The sequence below is a fragment of the Drosophila obscura genome, unplaced genomic scaffold (assembly GCF_018151105.1).
Source record: "Drosophila obscura isolate BZ-5 IFL unplaced genomic scaffold, ASM1815110v1 contig_1, whole genome shotgun sequence".
Classification (NCBI taxonomy): domain Eukaryota; kingdom Metazoa; phylum Arthropoda; class Insecta; order Diptera; family Drosophilidae; genus Drosophila; species Drosophila obscura.
The window spans coordinates 10,710,579-10,725,902 of record NW_024542679.1 but is presented as its reverse complement, the minus strand read 5'-3'; the positions used below and the strand labels follow the sequence as shown (position 1 = coordinate 10,725,902).

Here is a 15,324-nt window from a genome sequence, read left to right as displayed (position 1 = left end):
TACATGTGAAAGAAGAAACGTCCGATAGAGAGACGAAAAGACGGGCCTCTCAATACCGTATGAATAATTTAAAGGGTCAAAAGATATGTATGTGCTCGGCGTTGCAAAGCTCACATTAAAATCATTACAGTCTTTGCTTAGGGTATGCCATCAACATAAACATCAGCTACGGCCATAAAAACAATTTAGAAAGAGAAAGGAAGGCGGGAGAATAGCAGAGATAGAGAGTGAAGGGAGAAGAGAGAAGAGAGATATATCAGAATAGTATTTTCTTTGCATACTTCTTTCGTTTATTCCGTTTGATTGTTGTTTTTGTCTGTCACCAGGAACAGATCTCATTCGCTCTCTCTCTCTGTCTCTCGTTAGCAGCTCTTTCATTGTAATTAAGTTGTTAGGTGAGCGGTGGGGGGGGGAGAAGGTGAGAAAATATGGAGTGAGAGTGTGAGTGTGAGTGCTAGTGGGAGTGTGAGTGGGAGTGGGGCCAGGAGGTAGAACGATAAGTAATCGTAAATCAAAGATAACACAGATCGATAAACAACAATAACAATTACAACCTGCTTTGTGGGGGCCCACCTGTGCTTACTTTATCAAAACACCTGCATAAATCAAATCCGCTATAATAAAATCGAGGCAAAAAAGTAAACTAAAATATAGTATTATTAGTGGCATCGATTCTTCCTTCACTTTACCACTTAATTTCGTGCAACTTATTTCGTACAGCTTATAGCTTCCATATTTGCCTATACATATTTGGATTATTCGCTTTCGAGAACTATTTTCATATAAATTTCAAGCCCACTTTGGGCCCACACTAGAAGGATAACTAAAGGTCACGAATCAAATGAAACAGAACCCTTTCGAGAATAATCAATAAAAGTCACGGCCCTGATATTTATTTTTATTAGCTGTCAGCCTTGTCAGCTGGCGCATCAAATGGATTCTGAGTGTAGGGAGAAAGTAGAACTCCAAATGGAATGGACTTACGAATGTGCATTATCCATTATAAACTCTCAAATTATGAAGAGAACTTTCCAGAAACATTTAAAATGGTGCAGCAAATGAAGTAGAATCCCTACCAACCTGTGCGGGATCCTTCCCTTGGATTCGTGGCACCTGTCCCTCCTGAACAAACATCCGATAAACTCAGATGAATTCCTTATCCACGATATTTCATGAGGCCAGAAATCCAGAAATGTATGTCCATTGCTTTTCCTTTGAACTTCGTTAGCAAGCCAATACTCCACCGCGCAAGCTCCTCTCTTTTTGAGTCAAGGGGGAAAGGAAAGGATAGAGAACGTGTGCAACGCAGCTTTAACAGTCGTTGCTGCCACAAGTAATGGGCTCAAAGCAATTCAAATAATGGCAAGTGGCATAGACAGAACCGCTAGAAAGCAGCCAAGCGTCGCGTTGCTGCAGTTGTTGCAGTTGCCGCATTACCAGACGCAGGCTCCACAAGACTGGCGTGGCTCATGGAGCGCGTTCCATTAGCCGCTCTGTGTGTGTGCTGGTGCGGTGTTGTCTTGTGAACGACTCTGCCAGTGGTGCAACGCAACTGAACTTGCCGCACTGCGTCGCGGGCGGTCACAGGTGCTGGCCTGGCTGCCCGGGCTGCCCGGGCGGGTGATTCGTTCCCGACTTTATCTGCTTCTCACCTTACGCTCCTTCTTCTCTTTCTCTCGCCCTCGCTCCGTCTCTTTCTGGCCGACAGCTGCGTTGTAGCCGTGTTCCTGTTTGGTGAACCTTATTTGCTGTGAATGACGATGCGTTTACTCCATCAAATGATTCCTCGATTCCATGAAATGCAGTTCCTGTGTTATTCTTCTTTCTGTTCTGTTCTGCTTTTTTTTTTTTTTTTGATTTCTTACTCTGTTTCCTCCTCCCCATGAATGGTGGAGAGCCCAAAGAGCGTGATAATTGTACCTCAGGGAGACAACAGGGATGGGGGGGATAGAATATCATGCGGGTTTTGGGGTTGGCATCCATTGATAAGAATAAAAGGTCTCACCTTTTGGGGTTAATTAATTGTTACCTATTTGCTAACCATTTTTCCAACTCTTCTCTTGCAGGTGAGTAAAACCATATCCTGTACGGAAATTAAGTAAAAGTCCAACGAAAGGTAATCCCGTCCGTTCTGTATATTAACTGCAAATAAATCCCTCCCCACTCCTTTTCCACTACCCACTCAGGGTCCTTTGGGCAAAAACGTAGTAGATTCCACTGCTATTTGCGCAGCGATGCCCGCTCTTTGTCGTCTGGCAACGCTGCACGCCGTCAGCTGCTGAGCATCACACACACAGCTGATGCGGAGAGAGCGCAAAACAGTGCGAAAGAGCGGGAGAGACAGACACAGAGCGAGCGAGAGAGTGAGAGAGAGAACCAGTCAAACAAGTGGTCGTCAAAGCACACTCACACACAGAAACGTATATATGTATATATTTGTATGCAAAACACACACAAGCCGCCGCACTCAATTGTGTTCTCTCTCTCTCTCTCTCACTTACTATCGCACCACCATCATCGTCATCTCTGCTGTGTGCTCTGCTTTCGTTGCCAGCCAGCTTCTGTGTGTGGTAGTGTGTGTATGTGTGAGCCAGCAGCAGCAGCAGAAGCAGCAGCAGCAGCAGCAGAGCAAGTGAAAGACAAACGGCGGACTCAACGCCTCAACGGGGCTCATTTGGGGGCTGGCTCTCATTGTAAAAATTTCCTTTGCCGTGGTCGGTTCGGTTCGATTCCGGTCAGTAAGAGCAGCAGCAGCAACGGGTCGTAGGTCGTCGTTCGTCGTTTGTCTCCTCGCCGCGTCTTTTGACTTTGTTTTGGAGGCGCCGCCGCCGCTCGATATTCGTGGCGCAGCTGAAATGCTATGCAAAAGTGCAAATACAATCAAAAGCAAAATCAAATGCAATTCAATTGCGCGAATCCTGAAAAGGCACAAAGTAAGCTAAAGAGGCTCTCCTCGTGTGTGTGTGTGTGTCTCAGTGTTGGTGCCTCCTCTCAGGCCTGCCTGTGTGTGTGTGTGTGTGTGTGTTTGTTGGTGCCTCTCGTGCCTCTCGTATGAAACTGTGTCATTCCACTGCCAAACGGCATACAAGTTTTTCCTCGCCAAACACAAAGCGTTTTAGGCAGAGCTCTTCTGCAACTATTGCTGTGGTTGTTGTAGTTGCTGCTGCCACGGTTTGTTGCTTCACTGATTACGCGCAATGCAGCAGCAGCAGCAGCAGGGTGGTGGTGGCAAACGGCAGCCCGAGTTCAGTTGCAAAACCGGCGAAGCGCGACTGTTGCCAATGCAGCGCCTAGAATTGGCGCAGCAGCAGCAGCAGCAACTGCAACAACAACAACAACAACAACTGTTACGGTACATTCACGAGTGCCTGCTGTTTGCTGCCACCGATCCGAACCGAACCGAACTGCCACCGCCACCACCATCACGACTTTTTTTTCTTCCATATTGTTTTAACCACTTCCTTTGCCGCAGCGGCAGGAACTTCCTTCCTGAGAGGCTTCCTGTCTGGGCCATCCCCCCAAGCCGCCAACCCGCCCCTGGCCCTGCAGTGTCAGGTGTTCCCTGCCCCTGCCCCTGCCACTGTCTTTGCCTCTGCTGCAGTTGTCAACCCCGTTAACGCCTACGTGTTCAACGTCCACAAGGCACAGGGGCACAATGCACAGTGGCACACACTTGACGAGTGGTTCGGTTCGGTTCTGTTCGACCCCAGTCCCAGAGCCCTGCGCCCGCATGCTATTTTTCTCACACCTACCGCATTCCCCCACAGCTTATGCCGTTCGCGTTAGGGCATTTATCGATTTTGGTTTTCGGTCAGGCTAAAAGTTTTTTTTTTTTTTGTTTTGCAAATTAGTTGGGAATTTCCATGAAGCAGCTAGGGAACAAGTCTACGGGAAATATCAAGAGTATGGAAAGCGTATGCGAATATTCCAATGAAAGTCCATTTTTGTTTGATAACTTATTGATTGGGGGGGTTAACCTGCCCGAACACACATTACGAAATAAGTCTCCATAAAGCTGCAAGACGGAAGGGAATAGTCTAAGAGTCTAAGAGCAAGTAATTTGGTCTTCATTTGGATGTTCTTATCGGCTCTTACTTGAGCATTGGAGCTACAGATTTGTCTGGAAAGAAGAGAAGGTTCGTTCTGGCCTGGCGACTGTCATTGGTGACTGGAAGAGACTTCTCTAAAAGCTGTCTCTATACTGGCATATCAATTAAATAAACACAAAATAGAAATGCACTTAATTAAAGTATTTTCCGCAGTACTTTCGCTTGGTGTATATTCCATCTATTTTCCCTGGGAACATTAATCAATGGCAGAAGAGAAACATCTCTGGTTCCACATCTCTGATACGTTGTGTGTGTGTGTGTGTGTATGCCCCAAAAGGATGTTCACAGTTATCTGAAAAGTGGGTTATCTTTTATTTAAACTGTTGTTGGGTTGGCTCTGCTCTGGCTGCGACCGAGTGACCAAACGGCGAACGGCCAACGGCGAACCGAAAACAACATCTCCGCCTTCGATTGATGCGCCCCGTTTGCCGTGAACCGTTATCGTACATATAGCATATGCAACACACACTCTCGTATGCCACAACCTCATACATGTAGAGGCACTTATCTATGTATAGCATGTCACCTCACCTCGCGCGTTGCATGTGCATCTCTTGCCTCTTACCTCTTGCCTCTTACCTCTTGTTCTGTGCTCGGTGCTCTCCACGGCTCACGTCACCATCATCAGCGTCAGCGTCAGCGTCAACCGTCGGTCGCAGAAGCAGCAGCCACCAAGAAGCAGCAGCCACCAAGCAGCAGCAGCAGCAGCAAGGTTTCCTGCTCTCGACAGTTGATGTTGTGAAACTCGTTTTATACGTTGTTTTTCTCTCTCTCTCTCTCTTTATTTCTTTGATGCTCATAATTCTACAGCTTTTCTATGGCTCTGTGTGTATGGCCAGAGGGGGGGAGGCAGTGACTTTGCCCGTTTTCGGTTTCGGTTTCTTTTTCGACGGCTTTGCGGCTCTCTTTCTACACCTATTTCGCTCTCTTTTGTAGCTTTTGCCAAATGCTCGTTTGACCTTTAACGGTGCTTTGTTTCGACAATACCACCCCCCGCACCCCACCCACCAATCACAACCCCTTATAAAATTTGGCAACAATTAAGCCTAAGCCGCCTCTCCTCTCCCATTCAAAACGCGAGCAATGCCAATCCACAAACACTCGGCGACGCGTTGCTAGAATCACTTCATAAATTTGATGATTTAATTGGCCCCCCCCTCTCACCCGCTGTTTGCGGTGGGCGGGTGTGAAAACAAGAACTGCGACGGAGACGAAGAGGAAGATGGAGGCAGAGATGGAGACAAAGAGAACCCCATCGAATGCGAGTTGAAGGTTAAGTGCCGACGATAGCGACACGGAAATCGAGTGGTTTTTCTATTCCAAAATAGAGTTGTAGTTGCGGTTACCATAGTACATAAATATACATATGTGTATATATTATAGATTGACATATAATGTAAATGGCACTCGTGACTCTGCCATTTTTTTGCACATAAGTTTTCCCCAACCATTTTCCCTGTGCGTTTTCCTCTTTTTGTGGCATGTTTTCGATATATGTATTCTCTCTCCCGTATTTTATAAATAAACTTGAACGATTTCGCTGCTGCACGAAAAGTGTCAATGTCAGCTGCTTTTGGCTGGGAAAGCAAAAATCCTACCACAAAATCGAAGACCTGTGCTAAATTTATTATTCAGCTGTCGGCAATAGGCCATCCCATATGGGTTTGTTTTGCATGCATTCCGCTTTCTGCTTTCTTCTACCCTGTGGTACCCGCAACAGAACGTATCTTTAAATAAACCTCATATTTTGTATTCTAGATTGGCAAAATGTTTTCCGTCAGACACAGCACAGCACAGCACACGCCTGGGCCTGCCTCTTCACCTTTGCAACTGCCGCTAATTGCACGCAGCACTCATGCAGAGCAGAAGAAAGAAAGAAGGAAAATGTTGCAGAGATCTAATCGCACATGTTCGCAGACCTCTTAAATAATTGTTGGCTGTCACTTGGCTGGCGGCTGGCTGGTCATGTGGCTAAAACACATTTGAAACAAAAAAACATGTGTACGAGGCAGAGGGAGTGGATTAAGATTAAGATGTATATGAATACATGTTGCAACATCTCATGCCCCCACACACACACAAACACTCAGACAGACAGACAGCCAGACAGACAGAGAGCCAACACTCGAGATGATGTTGCACGAGTAGCTTTTGCCACCACACATCACTCGAAACGTTGATTTTTCTTTTGTTTTTTCTCTTCACCCACTACATTGTGGCCACGTCCCCCCCGCACTGCTTGCTGCACTGCACAGTGGCATGGAAAATGTTGCGGCTGACTTATTGATTTCCTTATGGCAACTACATTTTGTGCATTTTTGATTAGTGCAAGAGAGCGAGAGAAATGTTTTATGAAGGAAACATTTGATGGGTTGATCAGCCGTAAAACATAATGTATTCCTCCCTGCTGATATTGCCGGATTGCGTGAGGCTCCTCCCCATACAACCCCAGCCCCCAGGGGAGCCACTGTGCGCTGCTGCTGCTGCTGCTGCGGCCCCTCGAAGCGACATCAATGCCGGCAGCTGTGATCCGCGGAGGAGCCTCCTCTAGCTCTACCTCTACCACGACATCGTAATTATGCGGTTGTGCCCCCGTTCCGTCCCCGTCCCCATCCCCATCCCCATGCCCAGCTGCGTCGGCATCTTCAACCAGCCCAAAAAGAAGCCTCCGGTAACTGGATAGTGAAAATTGCCTTGGTTTTTCCTCCATTTTCTGCCCCTCTTTGCAACAAACAATTTTCGGCTACTTTTGCAATCGCAACTCCCACAGCACACAGCACAGCGTCCGCCTGTGGGTCCGCCGCCGTCCACTTTTCCTATAATTTTACGGGTCGGCTACGGGTAGGGGTATCCATCTCCTGCTTGGGTTTCCCTCGTGTTGTTTTTCTTTCGTTTTCGCTCATCAAATTGAGTTAGCGAAAATTACTATAATTTTGGTGGGAAATTTTATGGGTCAAAATGTTGACAATGCGCCACAAGAGAGACAACAACAACAACAAAAAGTGGGGTAAAAAGGCAGACGAGACGCCGCGCTGACCGCAGCAGAGCAGCAGCGCATATTGTTTTTTACCCTATAAAAAAGTTAAGGGTATATTAGATTTGGAAAGTGGATGGGCAGAGCCACCCCATAAAGTATATTTGATCGCAGGCGCGCCCGCGGCCGGGGCCCATTATTGTTTTTTGTTTTGTTTTGTTTTGTTTTTTACTAATTTGCTTAATTAGCGCGACTTACAAACACATACACACAGGGTATATTATATATACCAGTAGCCATAGTCCACGCTTTTGGATTGTGTATGTAGGTTTTTTTCTTTTACACGATTTAATTGGGTCTACGAGTATTTATTTTTATTGTGTGTTTTTTCTTCTCTTTTTGGTAATTTCTGCCGAGTCTCTTCTTTACTTTTATTTTATTTTATTTCATTTCATTTATTTTTCCTTTCTTATTTCTCTCACGTTTTGGGCTCTACACAAGTTTATTGCGAGGCCTGAGAGCTGAGCTGAGAGCTGAGCGCCGTCGTGAATGGAGCCGAGGGAATGGATTGGAGTACACCGTAGAGTAGACTAGAGAGAGAGAGAGAGAGGAGTACACTGTGGAATATAAAGAGGAGGTGGAGGAGAAGGTTGGAGTACAGTGTAGATTGGATTGGAGTGGAGCAATAGCCAGACAGACAGACGGACGGACGGACAGACATTCCCATTAATGCTGGAAACGTGATGTGCGGCGTTTTGTGTAACTCGCCGTGAGAACATCGCGGGCTCTGCAATCGCTCAGGTTTCGCTTTGGTTTAAATGACAGCCACACAGCCACACTGCCACATAGCCGGATTGAAACGTAGCGAACATAGCACGTAGAGATCCCCACAGATCGATCCATGGATTGGCTTTCCGTTTTTTTTTTTCTCTTCTTCTGCACTCCCATTTGCATATGTAGTACTCGGTTCCATCCAGTCAATTGTTTGCGGCCTTCGGAGTGTGAAAATTGCTGCAATCGCTGAACGCTGAACGCCGAACTGAACTGAACACAACACACCGCTTCGAACGTTTTCAAGCACATTTTTATAGGCCCGCCTGGCCGATCTATCATCTGGTGTGCTGGGGTCAAGCCCTTGGAAACGGGGGCTTGGCTAATTGACTGATCTGCTGTAATATACATATATATATGTACAAGTACATATGTAATATGTGATCTGTGCAGACTGGATTTAATATCCAAGGCGCTGGGAATTATTGAAAGATTTAATCGCCGCTATGTTCGGTCACCTTCAAATGTGATAATTTGACATGTACAGACATTATTTCCCATTAGCTTCAGCTTTGGTTTACCCACTCAAACTGGAGCATTCGAGAACCGATTTTATGTGGAAATAAGTTTCAGTTGTGGATTTACCACAGCTCAATACTGGATGGATGATCATTTTGTGTAATGATCGAAGAACTGAGCAGAGTTGCGCCAAATCAATTTCCATTTCTACACACTGCCTGGAAGGGACTCTCTCGTGTACTCTCTCGTGTGGTGTGTGTGTGTGTGTGTGTGACCCCAAAGCGGGCTCCGACTTGTGGAAACCGCAAAGCTAATTGCTTATGCACAACGCATAACCTTGCCACTCCATGACACTTCTGGCTCTTCCCTTTCTTGTGCCCACCGAGGAGAAGCGTCCAAGCGTCGAAAGGGGGATAGCAGCTGGGATAGGGTACACTGAGCGGGAAGGGGGCGGTTGGGGGGGATTGCGCAGGCATAGAGAAAGCTTTCATCATTTTTTCCGCAGCCACATTGAAAAGGAACGGAGTGGAGAGAACTGTTGGCCAGGCAGTGTGGCAGCTTGGCTTAATTGAAAATTCACAGTAATGCCGGGCTGGAAAACGACAGCTGCTGTGCACGGAAAACATAGGAAAAGGCAGTCAGTCAGCCAGCCAGTCAGCCAGCAGCAGCAGCAGCAGCAGCCAGAGTCAAAAGAAAAGAAAAAAAAAAAAAGAAAATACATTAAAATAAATATAATTATTTTTTTTTTTTTTTTTTTCTTGGCTAGACTTTTACACAGACTTGGTCTCTGGTGCAGGGGCAGCGGGGGGATGCTTCTTTGCTTTTATTTTTTTTGCTCTTAAGCGATTTATATTTCTCAAGATTTCCGCATGCTTTGTCAACCGTGGAAGAGGCACGAACTTTCATTTTAAAAATTCTCGAAGCGTGTGGCGTACACCGCCCGTCCCATTTCTGCCATTTCTAGCATGGAAACTATGACTTTTTCCTACCCAAAATCATCGCAGCAGTGTCATCATCATCATCATGGATCAGAGAGCTTCACTTGATGATTTTGACTCTTTTTTTGTTCGTTGATTCTGTGGAAACTTTCATGGTTGCCGGAGTGACTTAATTCTAACGATGCGACGTGACTGGCAGATCATTTGTGGATGTTGCATGGCATGTAATTCGCGAATTAGGAGTCGCTTGGGTAGAAAGTTTATCCCCCCTTTCTACAGGCCAATACAGGCCCGAGCTAGAAGTGTTTTATGATCTGGCCACAGCACACTTTCAATTTTTTTCAGCACCCCCCAACCCCAACACAGACATACAATTCAATCTATGGTACGGGGGGGCCGGCCCCGTCAGTTGTGAAAGTAACAAAATGTCAAAACTGAGGCCATTCTATTTTTCACACCTTTTTCTTTTACTTTTCCGTACTGCTGCTGCTGCTGCTGCTGCCAGAGATAACTTTCAGCCTGGCTTGTGGTGTGCCCCAGAGAGACTGCCACTGCCACTGCCACTGAATCATTGAATCACATCAGGCACGTTGTCCGATGCTCCATGCGAGAGCGGGCAGATAAGCTTATTCTCGTATATGGCATGTGCCGGGAAATTCTGTTGTATATGCAAAAAAAAAAAAAAAAAAAAAAAAAAAAAAAGAAAAATGAAACGAAACCCATGTGTCATATTTTTTCCGAGTGATATTGTAATCTCTGCAGCTTACGCAGTGGCTTACTGACGCTGGACATTAACCAGAAGCTTCCGGCGTGGCTTTTATCGTTCTCAGTTCTCAGGCATTTGCTAGAATTTGCTTCAAGAATGTTTAAGCATGAATCTATGGCTATTTAAAGCTGATTTGGAGTGGAATGTTTCACCTCCGATTATTCCTTAGCTGCATGCATCTTCCATCTATCTTTGCTTTCGTTTCTGATTGCATTTACTATGATGCGAGTATGTTTACCTATGTATATATTTATTTGAGCTATTTCTAGGCCAGGTCCGGCCAGGGCTTGCTCTCGCTCCCTTCACTTTTAAACGGATGGACCACCAATCCATTACATGGCTCGTAATCGTAATCGTATTCATATTCGTACTCGTGCCACACTCTGGTGTGTGCTGTGCGGTGGCGGAGCAGCGGGTATTTGGGTGAAGGTTATCCGGGTGTCCCCATCCCAACTGATTGGCGGCTCCTGCTGCACTCAATATACTCATAATGCCAACAGAGTGTGTCCTCCTCTCCTCTCCTCTGCCTCTCCTGCTCCTCCTCTCGTTCACTCGGTTGCCTGCTCTTCTGTGTGGAGACCTGCCCATTTCTTGGACCCTGCCTGCCTCCCTGCCTGCCTGCCTCCCTGCCTGCCTTCTTCTTGCCCTTCTTTAATGATGTGTTTTAATTTTGTTTTGTCGTGTCGTTTCGCTGTTTTTTTTTCTGCGCCTGGGCTGGAGGTTGCGTAAGCGTTTGGATGACGCCGCCTTTTACTTTCTTTTTCTTCTTTGAAGCAAGAAAAGGAACAGCACAGCACAGCAGAGCAGAGCACATTATCATACCATTTCTTATGTGCTGGCGTGGTGCCTGCCTGCCCTGCCCTGCCCTGCCTCCCCTGCCTGCCTTTACAATTAATGCTTTAAACTTGGCCTTAACGTATGAGTATTTGCATGAATTAACGTAACGTAACGCGCTTCAGTGGCGGAATTAGCAGAAAACAAAAAATCGCTGTAAAGGAATAAACTTATAATTAATTTCTCTGTATTTCTGTAGTAAATCTAATTAACATATAAGCAGATTTGGAGGCCCCAACCCCATCGCACGCGCCCACTCACTCATATTGCCAAATGGGCATCTTCTCTCGCTCCCCCTCTTCCTCTCTCTATAGCAGCTCTTTGGATTTTGTTTTTGCATTTTGTATGTCGAAAAACTCACGCGATCCGTCGTTTTCTAACGACAAATATAAAGCAGAAAAAATATACACATAGAAACACACATGAGCGATGTGTATGTACGTATATATCGAGCACATTCGTATGCAAAATATATGAAAACTAAATAATAAATACGAGTATGTGTATGTAAGAGCAGGCAAGCACATGGTATGGTGTGTTCCGAGGCACATCACCTACTGCACTGTGGTTCACATTTACGAGTGTGCTTATACGGGGGAGATTAGGCATGGGATTGGGAGATTCACCATTCACCAGCAAATGATTACGAACTGAATTTATTACAAAACTTGTCCAGAACATGCGGATTGGGTGGTGTGGGCAGGCGGGGGATTACTTTGTGGATTAGCGCGCTTTCGTCAAACTTGTGGGGATTCTTTTAATAGCGCCAATATCTTATTTATAGCCCAGAGATTTCGATATTTCGATATTCCACAGTTGTGCTGGAAATTTTCAAGATTTTCTCTAATTTCTTGGTTCCCCAAAAAAAATGTCTGAAGTGATGAGAAATTTCTCTTAAAGATAAAACTATTGATATATCGATATCTGCATTAAATTCCATTAGTTTGTATTATGTTTACGGATGTTGTTGTTTCAATGCCACTCAAATATAGGAAACTTTTGCAACACTTTAATGTGTTCAGTCATATTCTTTTGGTTTTATCGTACGCCGTCCCACTGTGCTATTCTTGGGGGGTTTTTTTTTTTGCTTGCGTTTGGCGCTCACATGGGGGCACAATTTTGAAGCCAATGAATGACACACACACACATGCTCGCGGCTCGAGAAGTTTTGAATGGAAAAACAACGAAAAAAAAAAGACGCAAAAGGGAATCCGCGAAACAAAGTTGAAAGTTCGCTAAATGCTTAAATCCCATGTTTTATTTTTGTTTAGAAGAAAGTTTAGAGCTTCAAAAAGAAATAAAAGAAAAAACAAATTGAATAAAATTTAAATGTGTGCAAAAGTAAGTTAATCGCAACAACAACAACAACAACAGTGACAAAACGAAGTGAAGAGAAGCGAAGAGAAAAGCAGAAGAGAAGAGACAAAAGTGAAACAGAAAATCAGTAACGTAGAAAAGTGACAGTGAATAATGTTGAGAGCGCCCACACAGCACATCGTGGAACTCGGCTTCGGAACGAAAACACCAACAACGACAGCAACAGCAGCTGCCACAGCAGCAGCAGCAGCAGCAGCCAGTGGAAAGCAACAGCAGCAGCATCGCAGTAAGACATCTTTGTTGCAAAAGCTTCGGCAGCAGCAGCAAAAGCTTCAACGGCAGTTGACATCGCCACACGGAGAGGCTGAGGCAGAAGCTGAAGCAGCAGCAGAATATTATTTTCAGCAGCAGCAACAGCAACAGGCGCCGCCTTCGCCACATTCGAGCGACAAGTGTCTATTGTTGCTGGCGGCGACAATTGCGGGCGGAGAGGCGACATTGCCGCTGAAAACCAAGAAGAAGAAGGAGTCCTGCAGCTACAATCTAGCAGCAGCCCTGAGGCGCCACAAGAAGCCAAAGACAGCGACAACATTAATAGTCGCCACAGCCACATCACCAGTGGCAACAACAACAGCAACAGCCGCAGCCGCAGCAGCAGCAGCAGCAGCAGCAGACCTCAACAGACGACGACGACAGTTGTCGCAGCATCAGCAGTGGCAGCAGTCTCTCAAACAGTTGCATTAACCATCATAACAACACGCCTTATCGGGACACAAGTGGCAACAACAACAACTACCTAAGTAATTATAATTGCAAAACCAACGAACAGCAAACAACAGCGTCGTGGAAAGCAACAACGCAACAGCAACAGCTGCTCATTAACAGGGTAGGAAACAGCAACAGCAGCAGCAGTGGCCCCACATCGATCATGTCACCCACATCGCAGGCGCCCACCCGAACCTCGCTCTTCGATTCCTGTCATCGCAAGATTCGCCTAATAGGCGGCGGTCCAGTGGCCTTTCTCGGCGGCCTCGTTGCGTAAGTTAAAAGATATAAAAAAAACCCCCCAATAAGAATATATAATAAGTGCAATACAACAGAATGATGAGTCCTCCAGTCCAGCAGGGGGAATGATTGATAAAAAGGGGAATATTAATCATCTTTTTAGTACTGACTCATCCCTCAACTGCTATTCCTTTCCTGATGCAAGAAGTTCTGTTACCTCTGCCATCGAACAACGTTCCAAAAGTGAACCAATGAAGTTAACTGTTAAGTCAAAAGTAAACCTATTCTCAGTCTCAGCTTTAAAAGAATTCTTCTACAGAGAATAATTTTGAGATCGGATTGTGGGGTATACCAATTTACTTTCAAGATTAGGGGTTCTCTTTTATCATCATAGCTAATGTATTTACACTTGCCAACTCTGTTAGCAGACTGATTAGATGGGCATTTACTTGTGGGTTTCGGTTATGCCAACAAAGAGCTTGTTTGTGGGTCTAGCTGGGCCTTGGTATCTGTTAAATAGGCGACGAAAACTAAACAATTACAACGTACTGTACCGCAACAGGGAAAATAGAACAGAAGTTGTCTATTGAAATATCTAGAAAATTAACGCCACATACAGGAGAATGGTTACTCCTTTAAAGAACTATTTAGCATTATTTCGATTGGCCAACAACCAACTGCTTCCAGTCAAGAATGCTCTTTGAGAAAAAGACAACACATTAGCCCAATTATAATACCATTCCAGTCACTACTATACGACAGTGAGATCAACTTTCTAAGGTCGTAGCGGAGATTGGCCAGAGATTTGCACAAAGTCTAATAATAATAATAATGTGTCTGCATTATGGAAAATACTTTAAACAAAATCCACAGTCGCAGTCAAAGGTCGCACAAAGGAAACGAAATACTGAAAATAAAAGAACCCACAAAAATACAGAGCAGAGCAGAGGAGAGCAGAGTAGAGTAGAGCAGGGCACAAGCCAGATAAATGTAGGTATTTACTCACTTTTTATGGCTTTAATTACGAACCGAACATTTCTCAAGCGGGGCTTTTGTGTGGACTTTTGGTAGGTTTTGACCACCAAAAGCACTCTGTGCGAGCGAATTCAAGGTTCGTGCGGCAATTAAAATATCACACAAGTCGAAACAGAAACAGAAAATACTATAGAAGAAACAGAAACAGAAACTGAAAAACAAAGGCAACCCAAGTCAAGTGAATAAATTTATGCATAGTAGGCCTAGGCCCAAAGGTTTACAAACCAAATGCGTTTTGGAGGTCACACCTCTGCGATAACAGCACACTGTTGGCATACTGTTAGCAGGCACTGTCACTGTCGCTGTCGGTGGAGTAGCAGTAGGAGGAAGAGCAGGAGAACTTCCTTATTTGCTTGTGGTCCAAATTTAACCGAAATCCATCATCATTCCAGCAGCAGCCGAGCTATATTTATATATGATTTGGCTTTTGTGTGGGACCAGAGCACCAGAGTTAAATGAACTCTCTCGAATTAGTAGCCGAGGTGAGGTGAGGCGACCGCAAAAGCGTTGACACTCATCTGCCTCTGCCTCTGTCTCTATCACTCTGTCCCCCTCCCACCCCACTCTGCCTGAGTCACAGAGTGCGCTGAACTGATAATTAGTTAGGAAACCAAATATTGACTTGCATGAACATGCATAAATACTAGACGAAGCTGAAGGCTGAAGGCAAAGCAGGCGAGGAGAGGGAGCGACAAAGATAGAGGGAATAGCAACTAAAGAACATGGCCTGTAGACATATGACGACTATGGGGATACCCTTTGTTTGCCAGGACAGCTGACAAAACTTTCCACAAGAACTTGTTTTGTTTTTGCCTATTACGAGTATAACAATAAATCGATAGATAAATAGCTATATGCCATAACTTGAAGATTGCTGGGTATGATAATCCCTAGAGCAGTACGCCCGTATACCCTTGCACCCCTTGCACCCTCGCAGTGACGAGTACCTGCCATGAAAAGCGGTGAAACACAGAGAGGCACAGAGGCACGTCTCCAAGTTCTGCTGACTGTGTGCTGCCTGCCTGTGGCTGTGGCTGTGGCTGGGTGTGAGTAACA

At 45.4% G+C, this 15,324-nt stretch overlaps 1 protein-coding gene across 3 annotated transcripts in view; it reads left to right on the top strand.

The window, feature by feature from the left end:
* LOC111080700 (MOB kinase activator-like 2) overlaps positions 1-15,324 on the top strand; it is a 40,457-nt gene that overhangs the window by 5,741 nt on the left and 19,392 nt on the right. Inside the window, exons 1-2 of one of the 3 annotated variants that reach the window (XM_041593748.1) lie at positions 12,274-12,810; positions 12,884-13,266. The exons of the other annotated variants lie outside the window; for them this stretch is intronic. Of the exons in view, the coding sequence (XP_041449682.1) occupies positions 12,382-12,810; positions 12,884-13,266 (812 nt within the window). The 5' untranslated portion in view covers positions 12,274-12,381. Of the gene's footprint in view, positions 1-12,273; positions 12,811-12,883; positions 13,267-15,324 lie in introns of those variants that run through there. 3 annotated transcript variants of the gene reach the window in all.